The 19,048-nt window shown below is 45.0% G+C and overlaps 2 protein-coding genes across 26 annotated transcripts in view; one reads left to right on the forward strand and one right to left on the reverse strand.

The window, feature by feature from the left end:
- KCTD10 (potassium channel tetramerization domain containing 10) overlaps nt 1-7,272 on the reverse strand; it is a 28,771-nt gene extending 21,499 nt beyond the window's left edge. For 2 of the 3 annotated variants that reach the window (XM_001137997.7, XM_009426211.5), the window contains exon 1: nt 7,136-7,272. In XM_001137997.7, coding sequence (XP_001137997.2) covers nt 7,136-7,138 — 3 coding nt within the window. In that variant the 5' untranslated portion in view covers nt 7,139-7,272. The remainder of the gene's footprint in view (nt 1-7,135) is intronic. The other variant, XR_010147755.1, reaches the window with a different exon arrangement.
- A 5-nt stretch (nt 7,273-7,277) lies between these two features.
- The window catches only part of UBE3B (ubiquitin protein ligase E3B), a 59,236-nt gene continuing 47,465 nt past the window's right edge, over nt 7,278-19,048 (forward strand). For 5 of the 23 annotated variants that reach the window (XR_010147735.1, XM_009426191.5, XM_063784799.1 and 2 more), the window contains exons 1-7: nt 7,496-7,985; nt 11,509-11,614; nt 13,403-13,584; nt 13,733-13,853; nt 15,877-15,936; nt 16,336-16,440; nt 18,435-18,531. Coding sequence is in view for 20 of the 23 variants with exons in the window: in XM_009426191.5 (XP_009424466.2) it covers nt 13,424-13,584; nt 13,733-13,853; nt 15,877-15,936; nt 16,336-16,440; nt 18,435-18,531 (544 nt within the window). In the remaining 3 variants the exon portion in view is untranslated. 23 annotated transcript variants of the gene reach the window in all.

Genomic DNA, 19,048 nt, shown 5'->3' on the forward strand with positions numbered 1-19,048 from the left:
ATGAACACCCTGGCTGCACCCTAAAACAGCCTAAAGCACTGCCCAGGTCTCTTTACATTTCCTTATTGCCATGTACCACTCAATAGCTAGCTAAGTGTCATTTTTCAGCTGCATCACAGATGAAGTAAGCTTTATGAAGTTGAATGGGATTCCAGCTCGCACTCCTATCACTTCCTGTAGGGAGAAGGTGTTTCTGAGAACTAAACAACAGACATGGAAACTTTTGGAACCAAGTTATTGCAAAATTAGACCTCCTAGACTAGTGCTGCCCAAAAGAGCAAGATCCCACTACCATCTCCCTGATAGCATGGCTGACTCTCTGTACATCTCAAAGAAATGGATACAGTGGCTGATTTACGCAGGCCTGGAAAGTGAGATTGGTATCCGGCACATGTGTACTCAGAGCAAACATGTCTGAAATGAACAGGTAAAACTGTAGAGGTGGAGATGTGCAAGGGTGGGCAGAATCTTTGCTGAATCTGGGGTAGCCCCCACAGCTGGCCCTACCATTCCCATTGAACATCAACAGTTTTTCACAGCACATCACCCTCAGACAAGGCCACTCTGTGCCCTTGCGACAATACAAAAACAGGACCATTCAGTCATCATGTCCGGACACAGACAAAAACATAAACATTATCCATAATACAAAAATGACCAAAGATCCCCTATCCTGGCTAATACGAGTTACAGCTGCTGCTTTACCAATGAGAGGTTTAGCCTCCTTCCATTCTTCCTGCTTTCAAGTCAGGAATCACTGAGACCCAATCACAGAATTAGCCCTGCTTCCCAGCAGCATCCAACACAGAGCAAAGCCCCACTTCTCTGAACTGTCTCTCAAATCACCCAACACAAGCCCACAGCCCTTCTCTGAGATGTCCCACAGTTCTTCCCCACCCCAATGCAACAAGGAAATAAACCCAACTTTGCTTGACTACAGGTATGCTCCTCGTGGTTTTTGGCTGCAGGGCACTGACAGCACATAACTTGTTTGAACTATTCCCTGAAACTGAAAACGAATTGTCTAGCTTTTCCAGATTTTCTATAATGAATGGGTACTACAACTATAACTGGTAAAACACAAGCGTTATTTTTGTAAATGGGACTGGGAGTAAAGGGTGGCAGCTTGCAATAGCAGAAGCAACGCGACAGTCATGGACAATATTCAATTCAAGGTTATCCAACTCTTCTGGCCAACTCTCCCCAACTCCATGGCACCCAACAGTGGCCTGGATATCACCTGCCATGTCAGGGCCCTGCAGAGTGAAACAGAGAAAGAACGGCCTCCTGGAAAGAAATGTTTTCTCAAGAAACAGTTCCTTTTTCATCAAGAAAAGTCACAAGAAAATATGTTTTCAAAAGCTCAGGCTTAGCTCACCTAGGGTCTTTGCTGCCCGATGCCAAACACAAAAGAGGTCCAGAGGAAGCAGTTACCCCTCCTTTCTAGCTGTCCTCTGAAATCAGTCCCCAGAGACCTCACACTAACAGTTATGACCAGCCACCTCCCTCAGAAAAATCCTTTCTCCATGGGATGACAGGAGTAGCTTATGGAAATACAAGTTTCCAAAAACTGTGAAGACCTCGAAGCGGGGGAAAAAAAGGCTTACAGTCATAGGTGAGGGTGTGTGTTGAGGAAATTTGCCCCAAAATGCAAATACTTTTTAAGCACCCCTTTCAGATCTAATTTTATATAATAAATGCTTGTTATGGGAAACGATCTAGCATTTTGGAAGGTGCCTATCATGAAACAGACAAAAAAGTACATAAAGTATACTTCATGTAAAGTCAAAGCACAGTAAATATGTGATATGAAGGATTTTTTCTAATGGTATACTTGTATAGGACACTTACCATGAATGGAGTGTGTAGGCCTGGAAATTGCTCTGGGTGAGCAAGTGGTGAGTAAATGTGAAGGTCTAGGACATTACTGTACACTACTGTAGCTTTATCAACACTGCGCAGGGAGGCCACACTACATTTATTTAAAATATTTTTTCTTTCCATAATAAATTAACCTTTGCTTACTGTAACTTTTTACTTTAAAAACTTTTTAATTTTTTTTTTAACTTTTGGACCCTTTTGTAATAACATAGCTTAAAACACATATTGCACAGCTGTACAAAAATATTTTCTTTCTTTATATCCTTATTCTATAAGCTTTTTTCTTTTTTTTTTACTTTTTAAACTTTTTTATCCAAAACTACAAAATACACACACATTAGCCTAGCCTACACAGGGTCAGGATTATCAGTATCACTGTCCCCCACATCCTGTCCCACTAGAAGGTCTTCAGGGACAGTAACACGCATGGAACTGTCATCTCCCGTAACAATCCCTTCTTCTGGAATACCTCCAGAAGCACCTGCCTGAGGCTGTTTTACAGTTTTCACTTTAAAAAAAAAAAAAGGCAAGTAGGAGTATATTCTAAAATAACCATTAATAGTAAATACATTAACCAGTGATATATCAAGTTCATTACTATTATCGACTATTATGTACTGTACATAATTGTGTGTGCTAGACTTATACAACTGGCAGCCAAGTAGTTCTGTTTACACCAGCATCACCACGAACACGTAATATGTTGTGCTACCACTGAAATGACAGCTACACTATCACTAGGCTATAGGAATTTTTCAGTTCCATTATAATCTTAAGGGACTGTTATATACGCAGTCTGTCACTAACCAAACTGTCATTATGTGCACATGACTGTACCTTTTTTGGCTTTCCAATACCTTTTTAAAGATAATTTGCACATAATGAAGTATACTTTAAGTGTACAGTTTGATGTGTTTTGGTCAATACTTGCACCTGTGTAGCCCCCACTCCAATCAAGCTGTCTTGGAACACTTCCATGCCTCCAGAAAGCCCCTCGGTGTCCCTTGACCACTGCATTTCTACCACCACATGCCTTTTACGAATCCAAACAATGCTGGAAGACAGCTATAGTTATTTCCATTTTGTGGATTTGGATGCCACAGCCCCAACAGGGTCAGTCACTCTCAAGCTGGGAGTTGAGTCAGTGACGGGGCCAGTGAAGGACATGGGCAAGTGGTGGCTGGCCCAGAGACCATCACACCTAGTAGATTGAGAGCTATGATACATAAGCTGAGAAAAGCCAGCCTCACCTCCCTTCTTTTAAAAAGTGCAAAAAGCCCTGAAAATAGTTGCGAGGTAAAGTGTGGCTAAAGGTTTGGAGTTAGACCTGTGCGTAAGGCCCCAGCCCTACCACTTAGTAGCTGTGTCCAGGGCCAACAGCCTCACCTCCCTCACAGGGCTCCCTAGCTCTGAGTAAACACTCCAAACACTCAAATTATGATGATTTGAGAATGCTCCCGAAGTCTCAAACTATCTTCTCTTTGGAAACTGTTTCCAGCTCTAATGGCAGACGGCATGACTAAGAGATAAAGGCAGGAACCATCCTGATCTAGAATGAGACTACAGATTAGGCAACAAAAGCTCTAAACCTTTTCAGAGCTCACCCCCTCCAAAGGTCAGTCAACCTAATAGTAGGCAAGGCCCTTGGGGGAATAGTTTTGGCAGCATTCGTGTCCTTGAGCCCAAGTTACAGTGAACTTAGGACACGAGGCAGTGGACCAGAAACCCCCACCATAGCAAACCTCTCTAGGGAGGACTCTCCCCACTGTTGCTACTGGAATCCTGCTTTTTTTTTTTTTTTTTTGAGACGGAGTTTTGCTCTTATTGCCCAGGCTACAATACAACGGCACGATCTCAGCTCACCGCAACGTCTGCCTCCCAGGTTCAAGCAATTCTCCTGCCTCACCCTCCCGAGTAGCTGGGATTACAGGCATGCACCACCACACCTGGCTAATTTTATATTGTTAGTAGAGATGGGGTTTCACCATGTTGGTCAGGCTGGTCTCAAACTCCTGACCTCAGGTGATCCTTCTGCCTCGGCCTCCCAAAGTGCTCGGATTACAGGTGTGAGCCACCGCGCCTGGCTAATTTTGTATTTTCAGTACAGACGGGATTTCTCCACATTGGTCAGGCTGGTCTCAAACTCCCGACCTCAAGTGATCCATCTGCCTCGGCCTCCCAAAGTGCTGAGATTACAGGCATGAGCCACCGTGCCTGGCCAGGATCCTGCTTTTTGACTTGTTTCAAAGGTTTGATTTCATTACTAATGAAGCTGGGGAGGTGAAGCAGGAGACAGCAAAATTGGTTACATGAAACAGAGAGGCAATGAATACTTGAGATACTGGCTACGGATCTGATTCAATCAGAAGTTTATTCCAGTTCAATGGTCAGTCTCTCTTCTCTCCATCTCCCCTGAATATAATGTTGCTGATTCTAAACAGTGGCTCTCCAGTTGGTGACAATCGAAATCAGCTGGGAGCTCAAAACTCCTGACACCTAGGTCCTACCATGAAAATTCTGATGTAATTGGTCTGGGATGTGGACTAGGCAACAGAATTTTTAAAACTCCCTCAGGAGATTTTAAAGTCCACCAAGATTAGAGCCCACTATTCTAGAAAGCACTGTACCCCTTATTTAAGCTACCATTAACTCCACGGTCTTGGCCCAGTGAATTCCTGACCTGACACATTAAAAACAAACCAAAACACCATAAACCAAAGCCAGCCCCCACTTCACAGCTTCAGAGCCACAGGGAGGAAGTAACTGTATGCATGCATGAAAATACAAAAATCAGCTGAAGGGGGAAAATCATCGACTGAAAAGGAGGCTCAGGCAAGTACAGTAGGAAAAAACACACCAAATCCCTGACCCCACGTTTTCTATATGCTTCTCTGTAGAAGTCTTGTGTGCCTGTGTGTGTGTTAAGGAAAACTGGATAGTCTTGGCAAACCTGGATTGCAATCCAGTTCCACCATTTCCTTCGTGAAATTCAAGGAATTTAACCCAAGTCTCAGTTTTCTAACTTGTAAAATGGAGTGTTAAAGCCATAATCTTCAAAACCCTCAGAGAATGAATGTTAAAGTATTTGGCACCTAGTCCTTTGTGTAGTTTCCTTTGGGCGTCTCAAACATTGGGATCAGTGGTTCCCAACCCTGGCTACTAGAATCACCTGCGTGTGCTTAAAAAACATGGTGCTAGGCCAGGCACAGTGGCTCACACCCATTATCCCAGCACTTTGGGAGGCTGAGGCGGGAGGATTGCTTGAGCCCAGGGATTCGAGACCAGCCTGAGCAACATAAGACCTAATCTCCACAAAAAAATAAAAAAAATAATTAACCGGTCATGGTGGCACACACCTGTAGTCCCAGCTACTCGGGAGACTGCGGTGGGAGGATTGCTTGAGGCAGGGAAGGTGAGGCTTTAGTGAGCCAAGATAATACCAGCGCACTCTCCAGCCTGGGCGACAGAGCAAGACCCTGCCTCAAAAAAACAAAAACAAACTCACACACACCTGTGCTTGCCTGGGCTACACCCCAGATCAATTAATCAGTATCTCAGAGATGCGGAGGGGTGGCTGATCAGTCACTAGTGTTTAAAAAGCTCTTTGGGGGATTCGGATGTGGGACCAGGGCTTACTGCCACCTAGCTAAGGTATTTAACCAGCTTTATCTAAGAGTTGCCAGGGATGTGAGGCAAAGCATCACCTCAGGGGATTCCTACAGCAAAGAAGTTTAAGAAACACTGTATTGAGGCTTGTATAAAACCTTCCCAAACTGAGGGCATTTCTACAACTCAGAAAAGTCTGCTGTTACATTTCAACTAAACTAAGTCACATAATTGCAGCATTTTACATCCAAAATTTGCTTATAAGACAGCTACCGCCAATTTCAACTGTTCAAATGACATTCTCTCCCTGTGTTTAATACACAAACTCTTGGTCTATTTCTCTCAATGTTCTAGTGAGAAAGATGTTTACCATCAACCCCACTTTTTTGGGGAGAAAACTAGGAATCACACCTATAAGAGCCCTCTGACTCCCAACTCCTTTGCCCCTTTCATTACACAGTCCAAATCAAGAAATCATTAGTCTAATCCCTTGCAGGGCTTGTTAAAACCGATAGGTGGGCTCCACCCCAAGAATGTCTGATTCAGTAGTCTCTGATAGGGCTTGAAATTTCAGCCATTTTGAATAAGTTACCAGGTGTTGCTGCTGGTGGGACCAGAGTTTGAGAACCACTGGTTTATGCTGCCTTCTTTCCATCCGCTGGTCCTTATTTTGCACAAAATGGAGCGGACTAGTCAACGTCAGCTACAGGATAACTGACTTTTCTTAGCAGCGTCACTGGGACTGATTTTCCCTTAAGACTGCACTTTCCAGGGACGTGACAAACAAGCAAGCAAGTAGAAAGAAGATCTGGGCCAATCTTTGGTCATCTCTACCCAGGGACAATGAGCTACTCAGGGAACAGACCCTTGAGGATCCCAAGCAGACAAACCCCACAGCTGAGAGACAGATCTTGAAACATCCTCCGCTCCTTAGGCGTGGTCACCTCTGGCCTCAATGGAAGTTACAGATAGGTACCCAAGCGCCAGCTGAGGCACTGAACTCCGTGGCGCAGGTATCCTAACCTCAGGCCCCCGGCATCTCTCCCCAGGATTCCAAGCACTGAACGCACATCAGCCTGCTGGGCTCTCTCGATTTCTTTCCCTCACTGGCCCGTGTGTTCAGACGCACCTGGGAGCCCCTTCCCCACTTCCTGGAAACTCAGCGACTCCAGCCACAACCTCCAAAACGCCAAACGCTCCGCCCCAAGGAATCCTACCTCACCTTCTCATAACCTGCCCATTCTCCTTCATAATCCTCCAAATCATTTTCCACCCCCAAATGTCCGTTTTCAATTGATATCTCTTTGTTCTCCTCGCAATCACCAACTCCCATCTCCAACCAGCACTCAGGACTCACTCGGAGACACCCCTTCCTCACGCACACACGTATCTACTCCGCAAGCCCAAATGTGCTTCCCGGATTCCTAACCGCCAGGGAGCCTCCCCACCACCACCCCCGCCCCTAATTCTCCACCCAAAGCCCTTCCCCCACCCCGGGCCTTTCCCCTAACCAATCCCCCAAATGCCTCTCCACTATCGTGACTGCCCCTCATCGCACCCCCTCCTCTCGGTCCCTTCTTATACTCTGCTGCTGCCCAGCTCCCTCGGCCGCCCTCAACCCCTAGTCCATGGGCACCGCCCTCCCTACCATGAAAAGTCGGAGGACGCAGGAGTCTCCAAACCCGGACTGAGAGAGGCAGGAAACACCCAGCTCACGCCAGCCGGGGGCGGAGGCGGGGCCGGAGCGATAACTTCCGCTGTCCGCACCCCACTTCCGCCCCGCAGAGGGCAACGTCTTAAGCCGTCCGTTGTGCGCCTAGGGGCCAGTTTTCTTTCCAGCCTCCCCGGCCGGAGTGGGTTCCAGCTTTTCTCGGCTGGGGAGGGCATTTATCCCACCTCCGCTATTTCAGCTGCCAGAGGGGAGGCAAGGTGTGGGGAAGTTTTCCTTCCCGGGCGAAGAAGCTCTGCGGAACTGTCATTTTCCGGAACTGGATGCTTGCTTCCTGGCGGGGTTCTGAAAGCGAACACCGCGGGGCAAGATGGCGGTAGTGCGTCGGCAGCTGCCCCGGGTCTGGCAGAACTCGGGTGTTTTGGGCTGAGACAGTGGCAGCTGCGGCCCCGACCCCAGGTGCGGGGACCTCCGGCGAATAAAGGTCGGCCTGCGGGTAGGCCGGTAGGGCCTGCGGTCCGGCCTGCGGGAGAACTGGGTCGTCAGTTCTCCGAGTGGTGGGGCTGGGGACTTTGAGGGAGGTGGCTCTAGGGCACAGTCCCTGCCTGGCCAGGTCGGAGGAACAAGTGCTGGGATCTGGCTTGTGTGCTCCAGGGGCTCTTTCCGCGGCCCTTTCCACCTCTTTTCACTTTGGGGACGGTAGGCCTTTATAAACGGACTAATGCTGGGTGATTTGTTCCTGTGGTTGTTGATGCCGAGGAAAGACGCTGGGCCCCAGGACTCACCTAAACTGGAGTTCGAATACTGTTCGCTCGCTGTGTGACCTTGGGTGAGTTCCCTCACCTCTCTGAGCCTCAGTTTCCTTCTGTGTAAATGGAGTAATTAGCAGGTTTCACAGAGGGTGTGAATACGTTTTAGTACCGTGCCTGACACCTAGTTCTGAATAAAGAAAAACTTGATCGTAATTTGACTCCAGCTTAGCCCCCACAGGCAATGTTGCACTCTCAACCTCTCTTTGCTTGGTCATTCTGTGAACGGGGGAGCCCTGGATCTTGTTTGTTTTACTTAGTGATAAATAACTGCTTTGGATATACATGGATTCAGATTCAAAAGCATCCACCTAGATAGGCTGTAGCTTTCAATAAATAGTAGCTGTTAATATGAATAGTCTCTTTAAGTCGTGTTTCCTATTCTTTAAATAAAAATTAGATTATTGAGGCTGGCCACGGTGGCTCACGCCTGTAATCCTAGCACTTTGGGAGGCCGAGGCGGGCGGATCACCTGAGGTCAGAAGTTCAAGACCAGCGTGGCCAACATGGTGAAACCGCATCTCTACTAAAAATACAAAAATTAGCCGGGCGTGGTGGCGGGCGCATTTAATCCCAGCGACTTGGGAGGCTGAAGCAGGAGAATCACTTGAACCTGGGAGGCGGAGGTTGCAGTGAGCAGAGTTCGCGCCGCTGCACTCCAGCCTGGGCAACAAAGTGAGACTCCGTCTCAAAAAAACAAAGATTATCGAGACCTGGTAGAGCTGTTGAAAAGACAAGTTGGTTAAATATCTGTGCAGTGTCTGATACACCGTCTGCCCAGAACAAGTGGTGGTGGTCATTAAACCTGGTGGCCCAGCTTTTCCTACTGCACAGGGACAATCCTCTTGGCTTAGTCAGCAGTTGATATTTATGATGCTTCAGCTTTGGAAATATAGAGGTAAGACAAGAGTCTGAATCCTGCCTCTTAGTTATTACAGCCTTGACTCTGCCACATACTAATGGTCTAGACTGGAGTAGATGAGATCATGAATGATCTTCTCATAGGACTCCTCTCCTTATTAGATGAGATCACTTATAAAGGACTTGACACATAATGGGCACTCATTTACTTTTTTAAATGATCTTGGTTATCACCAACCTCTTATTTTCTAATCTTTCTACCTATATGATTCTTGTTTCCCTAACTAGATTGCAAGCTTCTTAAGGACAATACAATAAAGCTCACTTACATGCTACATGCTTTTAGATAGCCTATATTAATATTTTCCCATTTAATCCTAATCACAATGTTGTGATGACTAAATTGAGGTACAAGAAAGATAAATGTTGCATTTAATCCTTTCAGCAACCCTAGGACATAGACACTATTATTACCCTCGATTTACACATAAGGAAACTGAGGCGTAGAGAGGATAAGTAACTTGGCCAAATGTCGGATAGAATGAGTACTAAAAAGAACCAAGGCCCGCTTTCTCTGATGCAAGACTTTTTCTGCTGCGCACAGCCTTTTCTTTGGTTCTCCATGGCATTTAGCAAAATAAGTACTTAATAAACACTTGATTGTGTGTTTTATTAATTGACGAACTATAGTATACACTGTGCAGGTGGAGAAGGTATATAGGAAAGGATGAGAAAAGCTGTAAAGTGTAGGCTATTATATGATATGAACAGAAATCAACCAATAACATTGCTGAAGGGATAATAATCTCAAGGAAGGGGATAAGAGTAATTTCGTATTCTGGGAGGCCCCCTGGGAGAGGTGAAAGTTTTAAGATCGTCTTACAGTGCTTAGGTACAGTTTGCATGCAACTTTGTTTTTCTTTTGGGAAGAGGCTCCCTCTTCCCCTTCTAATTCCATGGACCCTCTGCCATTGAGGCATTGTCTGCATGTCATGGAGGGAGCATATCATTGTGCTCGTGGCTTGGGCCCTGCTCTTTTGCAGTCCTGAGGAGCTTGAATCTGTTACTCACTCTAAACAACAGGGCCAGGAGTTCATAGCCCAAGGGACAGGACTGGTGAATCTTAGTGCATTTACGATAGGAAAAAAGTTAATGGGTGAGAAATGTCAGACTGCCAGCATTATTTCCTACCCAGAGAACCTTAGTAACTGTCCAGGTGGGAGCCTCTGCTGAAGAGTTTTTTTTTTTTTTAATCCTTGTGTCTATAAAAATAATACACCAGTTAGACTTCCTGACTATACACTCTACAATGTGCACTCAAGTACCTCCATAGGTACCTGATAAGCATCATCACATTTAGTCCTCATTATCAACCTCTAAGCCGATTAATAGATGAAGATGGAAAGACTCAGGGCCCAGTGCGGTGGCTCATACCTGTAATCCTAACATTTTGGGAGGCCAAGGCAGGAGGATCTCTTGAGCCCAGGAGTTTGAGACCACCAACCTGGGCAATATAGCGAGACCCCACCTCTACAAAAAATTTAAAAACTAGCCAGATGTGGTGGTATGTACCTGTGGTCCCAGCTACTTGAGAAGCTGAGGTGGGAGAATCGCTTGAGCCTGGGAGGTAGAAGCTGCAATGAACCATGATTGCACCACTGCACTCCAGCTTGGATGACAGAGTGAGACCCTGCCTTAAAAAAAAAAAAAAAAAAAAAGACTTAGACATTCTCCCTATAGTATGTGGCAGAGCTAGGGACTGGCTCCAACTCTGTGTGACTCCCAAAGCCCATGTGCCCCTCACTGTGCAGTGCTGCTTCACCATGTGCATGCTGTGGAAAATTTAGAAAATACAGACCAATTAAGAAAAATTTCCCGCAATTTCAGTACCTCAAAACAGCCACTGGTAACATGTTGGTATAGTTCATGCTAGTTTTGTATCTGTGTGTGTGTGCATTTTTCTTTAGGTAATTGGGGTCTTATTGGTCCACAGGCAGCCCTTTATTCACTTCTAAGGCATAAACGTTTTTCCATTATCATTAAAAATGTCAAACACGCTGAGGCAGGAGAATGGCATGAACCCGGGAGGCGGAGCTTGCAGTGAGCCAATATCGCGCCACTGCACTCCAGCCTGGGCGACAGAGCAAGACTCCGTCTCAAAAAAAAAAAAAAATGTCAAACATGGCCGGGCACAGTGGCTCACACCTGTAACCCCAACTGAGATAGGGTATGGTGGCACACACCTGTAATCCCAGCTACTTGGGAGGCTGAAGCAGGAGAATCGCTTGAACCTGGGAGTAGAAGTTATAGTGAGCTGAAATTATGCCGCTGCACTCCAACCTCGGCGACAGAGTGAGACTATCTCAAAAAAAAGGAAAATGTCAAATATAATTTTCAGTAGCTCTTTAACATTCCATGACCTCTAAGTTATTTTGCTTCCCATCACAGCTGTAATTCAACAACAACTTTGGGATTTATTTTCAACATATTCCCTTTAAACTGTGAGGATTGAAGAGATACAGTATAACATTTAGATGAGACATTAAATAAAGAGGACCCAGTGGTGTTTTTAAAAAACCATTGGCATTGTAGTTACTACTTTTACTCAGTGAGGAAGATGTATGATACCACACCTATAAAATTTAACCCTAAGTCTGGATTTTTTTCTTCTGCTTCTGCCAGAAAAAATAACAAGCTTTTCTGAAGTGAGAAGCTGTTCTCAGCCACGAGTCCTGTGCAAGATCACTAATGATTACCTGGCATTTCTGTGACACAGGCAGGTCCTCAGGTGAGATCTCCAGACTTTACTGCTGGGGCAGGAAGCGTAAATGATTCAGAAGATGGCTACCGTTTCTCTCCAAGCCTTTTATAAGTTGGTGCAAAAGTAATTACGACTTAGTGTTTTTTTAAAAAAGTTGAAACCCACAATTACTTTTGTACCAACCTAATACCTTCCCTCCTGTGGTCAAGTGGGCACTGTTAGTTTGTTTCAAGGATTACTGATGATGTTTGACAGATCACTGTTGAGAAGGGGTCACAGAGGTCCCTTGATATGTTCATGTGGTGGGAGGCTTGCACCAACTTTTTTTGGGTTATAAAAGGGTATTATTTTATTGTCCTTATTAATACTAATAATAGAGCACACTTATTAAATGCCTTTCAATAACACGTAATTAATTTAATACCTCTAGGAGATAATACTGTTAAGTCCAATGTTTATTTTAATAATTTTTAAATTTCTTTGTATGGATGTAGGGGGTACAGGTTTCTTATATGCATATATTGTGTAATGGTGGAGTCTGGGCTTTTAGTGCACCCATCACCCGAATGGTGAACGTTGTACCAATAAATAATTGTTCAATCCTTACCCCTGTCCCATCTCCCACCTTTTGGAGTCTCCATTATCTTATTCCACTCTGTTTGTCCATGTGGGCCCATTGTTTTGCTCCCACTTCTAAGTGAGGTCATGCAGTATTTGCCTTTCAGTTTCAGAGTTATTTCACTTAGGATAGATGGCCCCTAGTTCTAGCCATCCGACTTTTTACTCTGGATGATATTTTCATGTGGGTGCTACTTCGAGTAAAGTAGCCTGGTAGAGAGATTGTTTTCTGGAAGTCTGGATTTCTGAATAATTCATTTCAGTGTTTTTAACTGGGCTGATTGTGCATTTTGTATAGAATGGCAATGTCATCAAGCATCTAAAGAAATCATCTCAATATGGGAGCCTCCGGGGGTCAGTGCTGTGTGCTTTAGGCTGCTAGCAAAAGCTGTTCCTTTAGGAAAAAACAGTTACTGGTGATTTAGATAAAAACTTAGTATATAATTTAGAGCTGCTCTTCAGAAAAGCACCCATTAGTGGACAGGACCAGTTCTGCAGTAAAGTCTTCACTGGTCCTTGGCAGGATGGTAATTTTAAGGACAATGGAATAAGCTATACATAAAACCAAATATCTTCAATATAATGGACTGTCTTGCATTGTGAAGTGTGTACCTTTTGCTTTGTTAATGTTGAAATGGCCCTTTCTTTTTTGTGTGCTGTCACAAAGTATGCACTGGTAAATATTTGTTTAGTGAATGGATGAATACAATGATGATGACAGCAAATAATCATGTTGGATTTTTCTCTCGAGTCCTTACTTGGCAAAATAAAAGCTGACCTCTCAGTTTTGGTTTCCCAAATACTGTGGACTACTCCAGAAAATTCAAATATCTGGGAATCTTTGATCTATAGGATACCTGGTTTGAATTAGAGCTTTATGGGTGGGACTGATTCATTCTTTGTTCATTCGTAAAGCTGGGCCTGCCCTTATCCTATGCCAGGTGCTGTGCTCTTTCCCTTAAGAAGATGTGATTATTTAATATAGGATGTAGCATCCCTGGTCTTGGTGAGTTGCATGAAAGAGCCTATAGGAGGTGGGGACTTGTGCTGGAGAGCTGTTAGCGCTTTGGAGGGTGTTGACAGGTCCTGAGTATCTCTGCTGCCCAGGTCCCTGCCCACCCTCTGCTCTTGAGCCCCTTTCTGTGTGTGTTTTTCACACAACAATCTACAACACCCACTTGCCCATTTTCCTTCCAGGGTTTGTGCAAGTTTGCAAACATGTTCACCCTGTCTCAGACCTCGAGAGCATGGTTCATCGATAGAGCCCGTCAGGCACGAGAAGAAAGGCTTGTGCAGAAGGAGCGGGAGCGGGCAGCTGTTGTGATCCAGGCCCATGTCCGGAGTTTTCTCTGTCGGAGTCGACTGCAGAGAGATATCAGGCAAGGGCTAGGATCTCCCTAGCACCTGATTCTCTGGCTCCCAATTAATAGCAGATAAATGAGTTTTTTCTCATAAAGTGCTTGAAAAGCCTTCCAGGTGCTACAAGCTCTTAATTTAAAATGTCTTTTTTTGCACTTTCTTTTCTAGGAGAGAGATTGATGACTTTTTTAAAGCAGATGACCCTGAGTCCACTAAAAGAAGTGCACTTTGTATTTTTAAGATTGCCAGGAAACTGCTGTTCCTATTCAGAATCAAAGAGGATAATGAGGTAAAACGATAATAGCAAACATGTATAATACTTCCATATGTCAGATCTTTTGTAATTATTGATATTAACTCAGTTCTTATAGCAGCTTTATGAGGTAATTACTGTCACCCTCACATCCTGTCTCTTTTGTTTTCTTGGGACCTGTTTTGGAGGGATTATGCCCAGTGCTTTTAGGAATCTTTTCACATTGACCATTATAAGCACAAGTTGAACTCAGATGCATGCAAGAGTCAGGAAGTTTAGGTAAATGAGTAAAAAAAAAACATAAATGAGATAAAACATAATACAAAATACAAATCATATTAAACGGTAACTGACAGGCAGCAGTGGTAAGGACATCAAAGGGAGTAGCAGGGTCTGTGGCCTGCCCCATCCACGGGGAGCAGCTACTACACACCTCGGTGGTGGACTCATACTCTGATTTTTTTTTGAGATGAAGTCTTGCTCTGTCGCCAGGCTGGTGTGCAGTGGCGCGATCTTGGCTCACTGCCAGTCTTCACCTCCCGGGTTCAAGCAGTTCTCCGGCCTCAGCCTCCCTAGTAGCTGGAACTATAGGCTCGTGCCACCACGCCCAGCTAATTTTTGTATTTTTAGTAGAGATGGGGTTTCACCATGTTGGCCAGGGTGGTCTCGATCTCTTAGCCTTGTGATCTGCCCGCCTAAGCCTCCCAGAGTGCTGGGATTACAGGCGTGAGCCACTGTACCCAGCCTCTGATTTTTTTTTTTTTAAGAGATGCCAAAGATCTGAGTTTTTATGCTCAATGTTCATTCATTCATTCTTTCATTTTCTGAAACAGGATCTCACTGTCGCCCAGGCTGGAGTGCAATAGCACTATCACAGCTCACTATAGTCTTGGCCTCCCAAGTCTCAAACGATTCTTCTGCCTCAGCCTCCTGAGTAGCTGGGACTGCAGGTGTGTGCCACCATGCACAGCAAGTTTTTGTATTTTTTGTAGAGATAGGGTTTTACCATATTGCCCAGGCTTGTCTCAAACTCCTGGGCTCAAGTGATCCACCTGCCTCAGCCTCCCAAAGTGCTGGGATTACAGGCGTGAGCCACCATCAATGTTCTAATTTGTAAATCTTGGCAATTAATTTGAAATTTTTTAAATATCCTGCAAATCATACAAAAGGTGCCAGTTTGTACCTTAGGAATTAGAATGATCAGCCTGAAAAGTGTAATCCCAGAAAAGCAGCTAGTTATCTGTAATAGTACTAACAATGCCACTGAGGCGTGTCTCCAAGTTACCAGCTGTTAGGCTGTTAGGCATTCCTATTGCTAAGCTTCACATTGTGCCAACCCTCTCTAGGCACTGGGCCCTTGGGAGGAAACAGGACGGGCAAGATCTCTACGCTCATGGAGCTCATAGCCCAGCAAGAGAGGGAGGACTATGCAGGCAGTGAACACATGATTACGTAGATGAGGACCGATAAGCTGGAGGAGGTGAACCTCATCTTACAGAGAAGGAAACTGCAGCTCAGGGCGGTAGGGCAGCCTGCCCAATATCACATGGTTTAAGGGCGGATCCAGGATTGGTATAGCCAAAATGGAACCTGTTTTCTAGTTTCCACTTTTCTTCCTTTTGCATTACAGGATAAAAGTGATGATACAGCAGCCTTTGGCTACTGGCTGTGAGGCAAAAGTCAGTATCCATGGTGCTTAAGAGAAGGTAAACTGGAGAGCACAGTTGAGACAGCAGCAGGCCTGCAGGAATCCAAATCCAGTTTGCCAGATTGATATTGTTTTTTGAAAGAAGCCTCAATTTGGGTTTTTATGTGAAGTATACCAGTTTCTAAAACATTTCTATAGGGCTCCTCCAGCTCTTGGGCCACCAGTTGGAGAACCCTTTAGTCTTTATGATCTTCACTGTCCTCATCTGTAGGAAGGAACTGCATGTGATTATGTGTGAATCACCTGGCATAATACCTGCACGTGCCAGGTACCCGCTGAAGGCTTGTTTTCTTTGTTTTCACTTTTTGATGGATTGTGGGAATGTATAACCCCCAGTGTGTCTCTTTGCAGAGATTTGAGAAGTTGTGTCGCAGCATCCTGAGCAGCATGGATGCTGAGAATGAGCCTAAGGTAAGTGGACGGGAGCCGCAGTGTCTCCCACAAGCTCTTAAGGGCCAGCCTACTGGGCTCTGAAAGTTCCTGTTGAATGTTAGGACCAATTCACACACAAATGCAAATAAGTAGTGGATGGAAAACATTACCAAAGTACAAATGATTCCTTAGTTTCTTCATGATCCAGGTAGCTACGTTCTGCTCTTGCCACAACACAGGATAGTAAATTTTCTTACTAGGCTATTTTGTCTTTGCGTTTAGTGTTAAAATAAGTCCTGTTTACAGCTTATTTGTCCATTCAGGTCCACTGCTTTATCTGGCACTGGACCTAACTAATAGGTCCAGTTCCAACAGTTAGAGCACATGTGATATGATCTCTATAACAGCCCATGACATTCCTCTTTTTCCCACCTATAGGTGTGGTATGTGTCCCTGGCTTGTTCTAAGGACCTCACCCTCCTTTGGATTAAACAGATCAAGAGCATTTTGTGGTACTGCTGTGATTTTCTCAAGCAGCTCAAGGTAAAAAAAAAAAAAAAAAAAAAAAGCAAAACCAGAAACAGTACGTATGTCATTTTCACCTGTAGACTTTAGTCTGTATTTTCAGAGTCCCTATCAACGAGAGTTGCTAGTTGAGCCACTGTTCTGGAAGAGAGGAATTTTGATGCTGTTATCAATATGAGCCCTCCTTTGGTGTGTGTTGGACCCTTAACCTGCTTGCCACGCCACAGCCTCCATGGCAGGCAATCTGTCACTTTCCTTCCCATTCATTTAATGTAATCAGTACTTTATGATCTACATTATTATACTAGTCAGGCCTCTTGTTAAAAGTACAGAAGCCGAACGTGAGCACAGCTAGTATCACGTACCAGTTAAGCAAGGAAGAGAACGTTGTGCTCTAGAATATATTCAGTAACGTGGCAGCTAGGGTAAGGAGAGCCAGGGGGTTCTGATTCTCCCTCTCATTCTTTTCTCTCATCCCTGCTCCCTTTTGGGGTCACCTCGTCCTTTCCTGCTGTAATCATGGCAACGAGCAGTTTTGACTTTATATTCTCACTCTGTCTTGACTAAAGGGAGGAGAGGCCTCCCGACCAGTTCAAAAATCCAGGTTTCTTGTAGGTCCAGTGGAATCCTGGGTTCATCTCTGAACCAGTCACAGTGGCAAGAGGAATGGGGTACTGCCACTAGCCCAGCCTGGTCCTGTGTTCCCCTACCCCCTTCAGTGTTCTGAAAAGGATGGACAGGGGTGTGAGCAGACATACACAGGAGCCTTTTGCAGTTTGCTTATAGGGAGAGAGAGGTTTCAGGGACAGAGGCTTGGCAAGGACACAGATAGCAGCTCAGTAATGGAACGAAAGTCCCCAGACCGCCCCCAACCCCAGTAATAATCCGTTCCCAGCCATCCCTCTTTGGATGCTCAGGAATGGCTCTTGCCACGCCTGGCTTGTCAGGTGAGACATGGCTCAGGGCAGGGTTTCCACACTATGTTCCTCGGAGCCCTGGGAGTCCACCAGAATGCCTTAGGGCCAAGTGAGCAGGGTATTTCCCTACCTGCATGCGAGCCAGGCAGATCCTTGTTTATCTGCTCTCTATGTGTACATTCCACAACAGATTGCTCTTTGAGGAGAGGCTCTTCTATTTTGGACAAACAAAAAAAGTTTATGCAAAGAAACAGACGTCAGGAGAAAAAGGGCCCTGACTCTGGAGCCAGGAATATGTGAAATTCAGTCCTGATTCTGCTGTTCATTTCCCACGTGGCCTTGAACAAGCTGCTTCCCCTCTCTTACTGTCGATGAGCTTTGAGGTTTGAACTCAGTGGTCTCCAAGGTTGTCTCCGAGGTCCCTTGCAGGTGGACCTGCTATAGGGTCTGTGGGCCTAGAAAGCAGTCAGGCCTTTTGCTTGACTTACACTTGGTGAAACAATGAACTGTCATCAAAATTAGAACAGCAGCCAACATTACATGGAGTTATCTATGTGCCAGACACTGTTCTTAGTGCATCGTACGCATTAATCCATTTATTTCTCACAACAACCCTATGAGGAAAGCAGTGTTAATATTTCTGGTCAACAGATGAGGAAACCGAGGCACAGAGAGGTTAAGAAACTTGCCTAAGCTCACACAGCTAGTAAGTGGTGAAGTCAGAAGGCTGAGCCCAGAGTCCCAGTCATGCTCAATTGCATTTCTGCTCTGTTGCTGCAGAGTTCAGACAGACAGGCAGGCACATGTACATATAGCAAGCCAGCCCTGGTCATCTTGTTTTCTAGGGATTCTCAATTCTCCATTCCCAAGAATAATGGAATCCCATGATTCCATTATCAGGCACTAGAGTGCCACATTCCCTGTTATTTAACTCCTGGAGTGGTCATTGCCCAAGAGAAAAAGAATTAAGACTGACTTATAATCCTGACTCAGTGATTCCAGGCTGAGTGCCCATAGAGCAGTTGTAAAGTGAACACTTCACTGTCTGGAATCAGAAGACATGTGTCTTAATCTTGCTGTGTTTATTGTTTCCAGCCTGAAATCCTGCAGGACTCCCGACTCATCACCCTGTACCTCACGATGCTTGTCACCTTCACAGACACTTCAACGTGGAAAATTCTTCGGGGAAAAGGTCTGTGGGACTTGCTTCAAAATGTTCTCTAACCAACATTTCCATAGAGAGCTCAGGGACCTTTTTTCCTTTGTAAGAAGCATTTTTGCCACAAGCCTCAGGGAAGGCCCTGAGACCATACAAATGAGGATGCCCTTGGTGCTGACCATCAGACTGCATCGCAGTATCCACAATCCATTCAGCATTGTGTGTTGTACTCGACCCTTCTTTGAATTTACATTTAAAGTCATGGTTCTTCTGATTTTAGTTTTTATAGTTCCCACAGTGCCTTAGCCTCCAAGTGATTACATTCACTTGAGCCTTGTCATTTTACTTGGAAAATCATTAGGTTGTGAATAATTCTATTTTGCCCATAAAATTTGCATTATAAACTGCTTCCTTCCCTGGTAAGTGTCGTTAGCCCCATGTGTTTCATATGGTCATTTCATTCGTCTGTTCAACAAGTAGCCCATACATGCCAGATGCCTCTAGGCGCTGAAGACAGATAAGCAAAACAGAAAGGGGCATTGCCCTCCAG

This window comes from Pan troglodytes, chromosome 10, assembly GCF_028858775.2.
Source record: "Pan troglodytes isolate AG18354 chromosome 10, NHGRI_mPanTro3-v2.0_pri, whole genome shotgun sequence".
Taxonomy (NCBI): Eukaryota; Metazoa; Chordata; class Mammalia; order Primates; family Hominidae; genus Pan; species Pan troglodytes.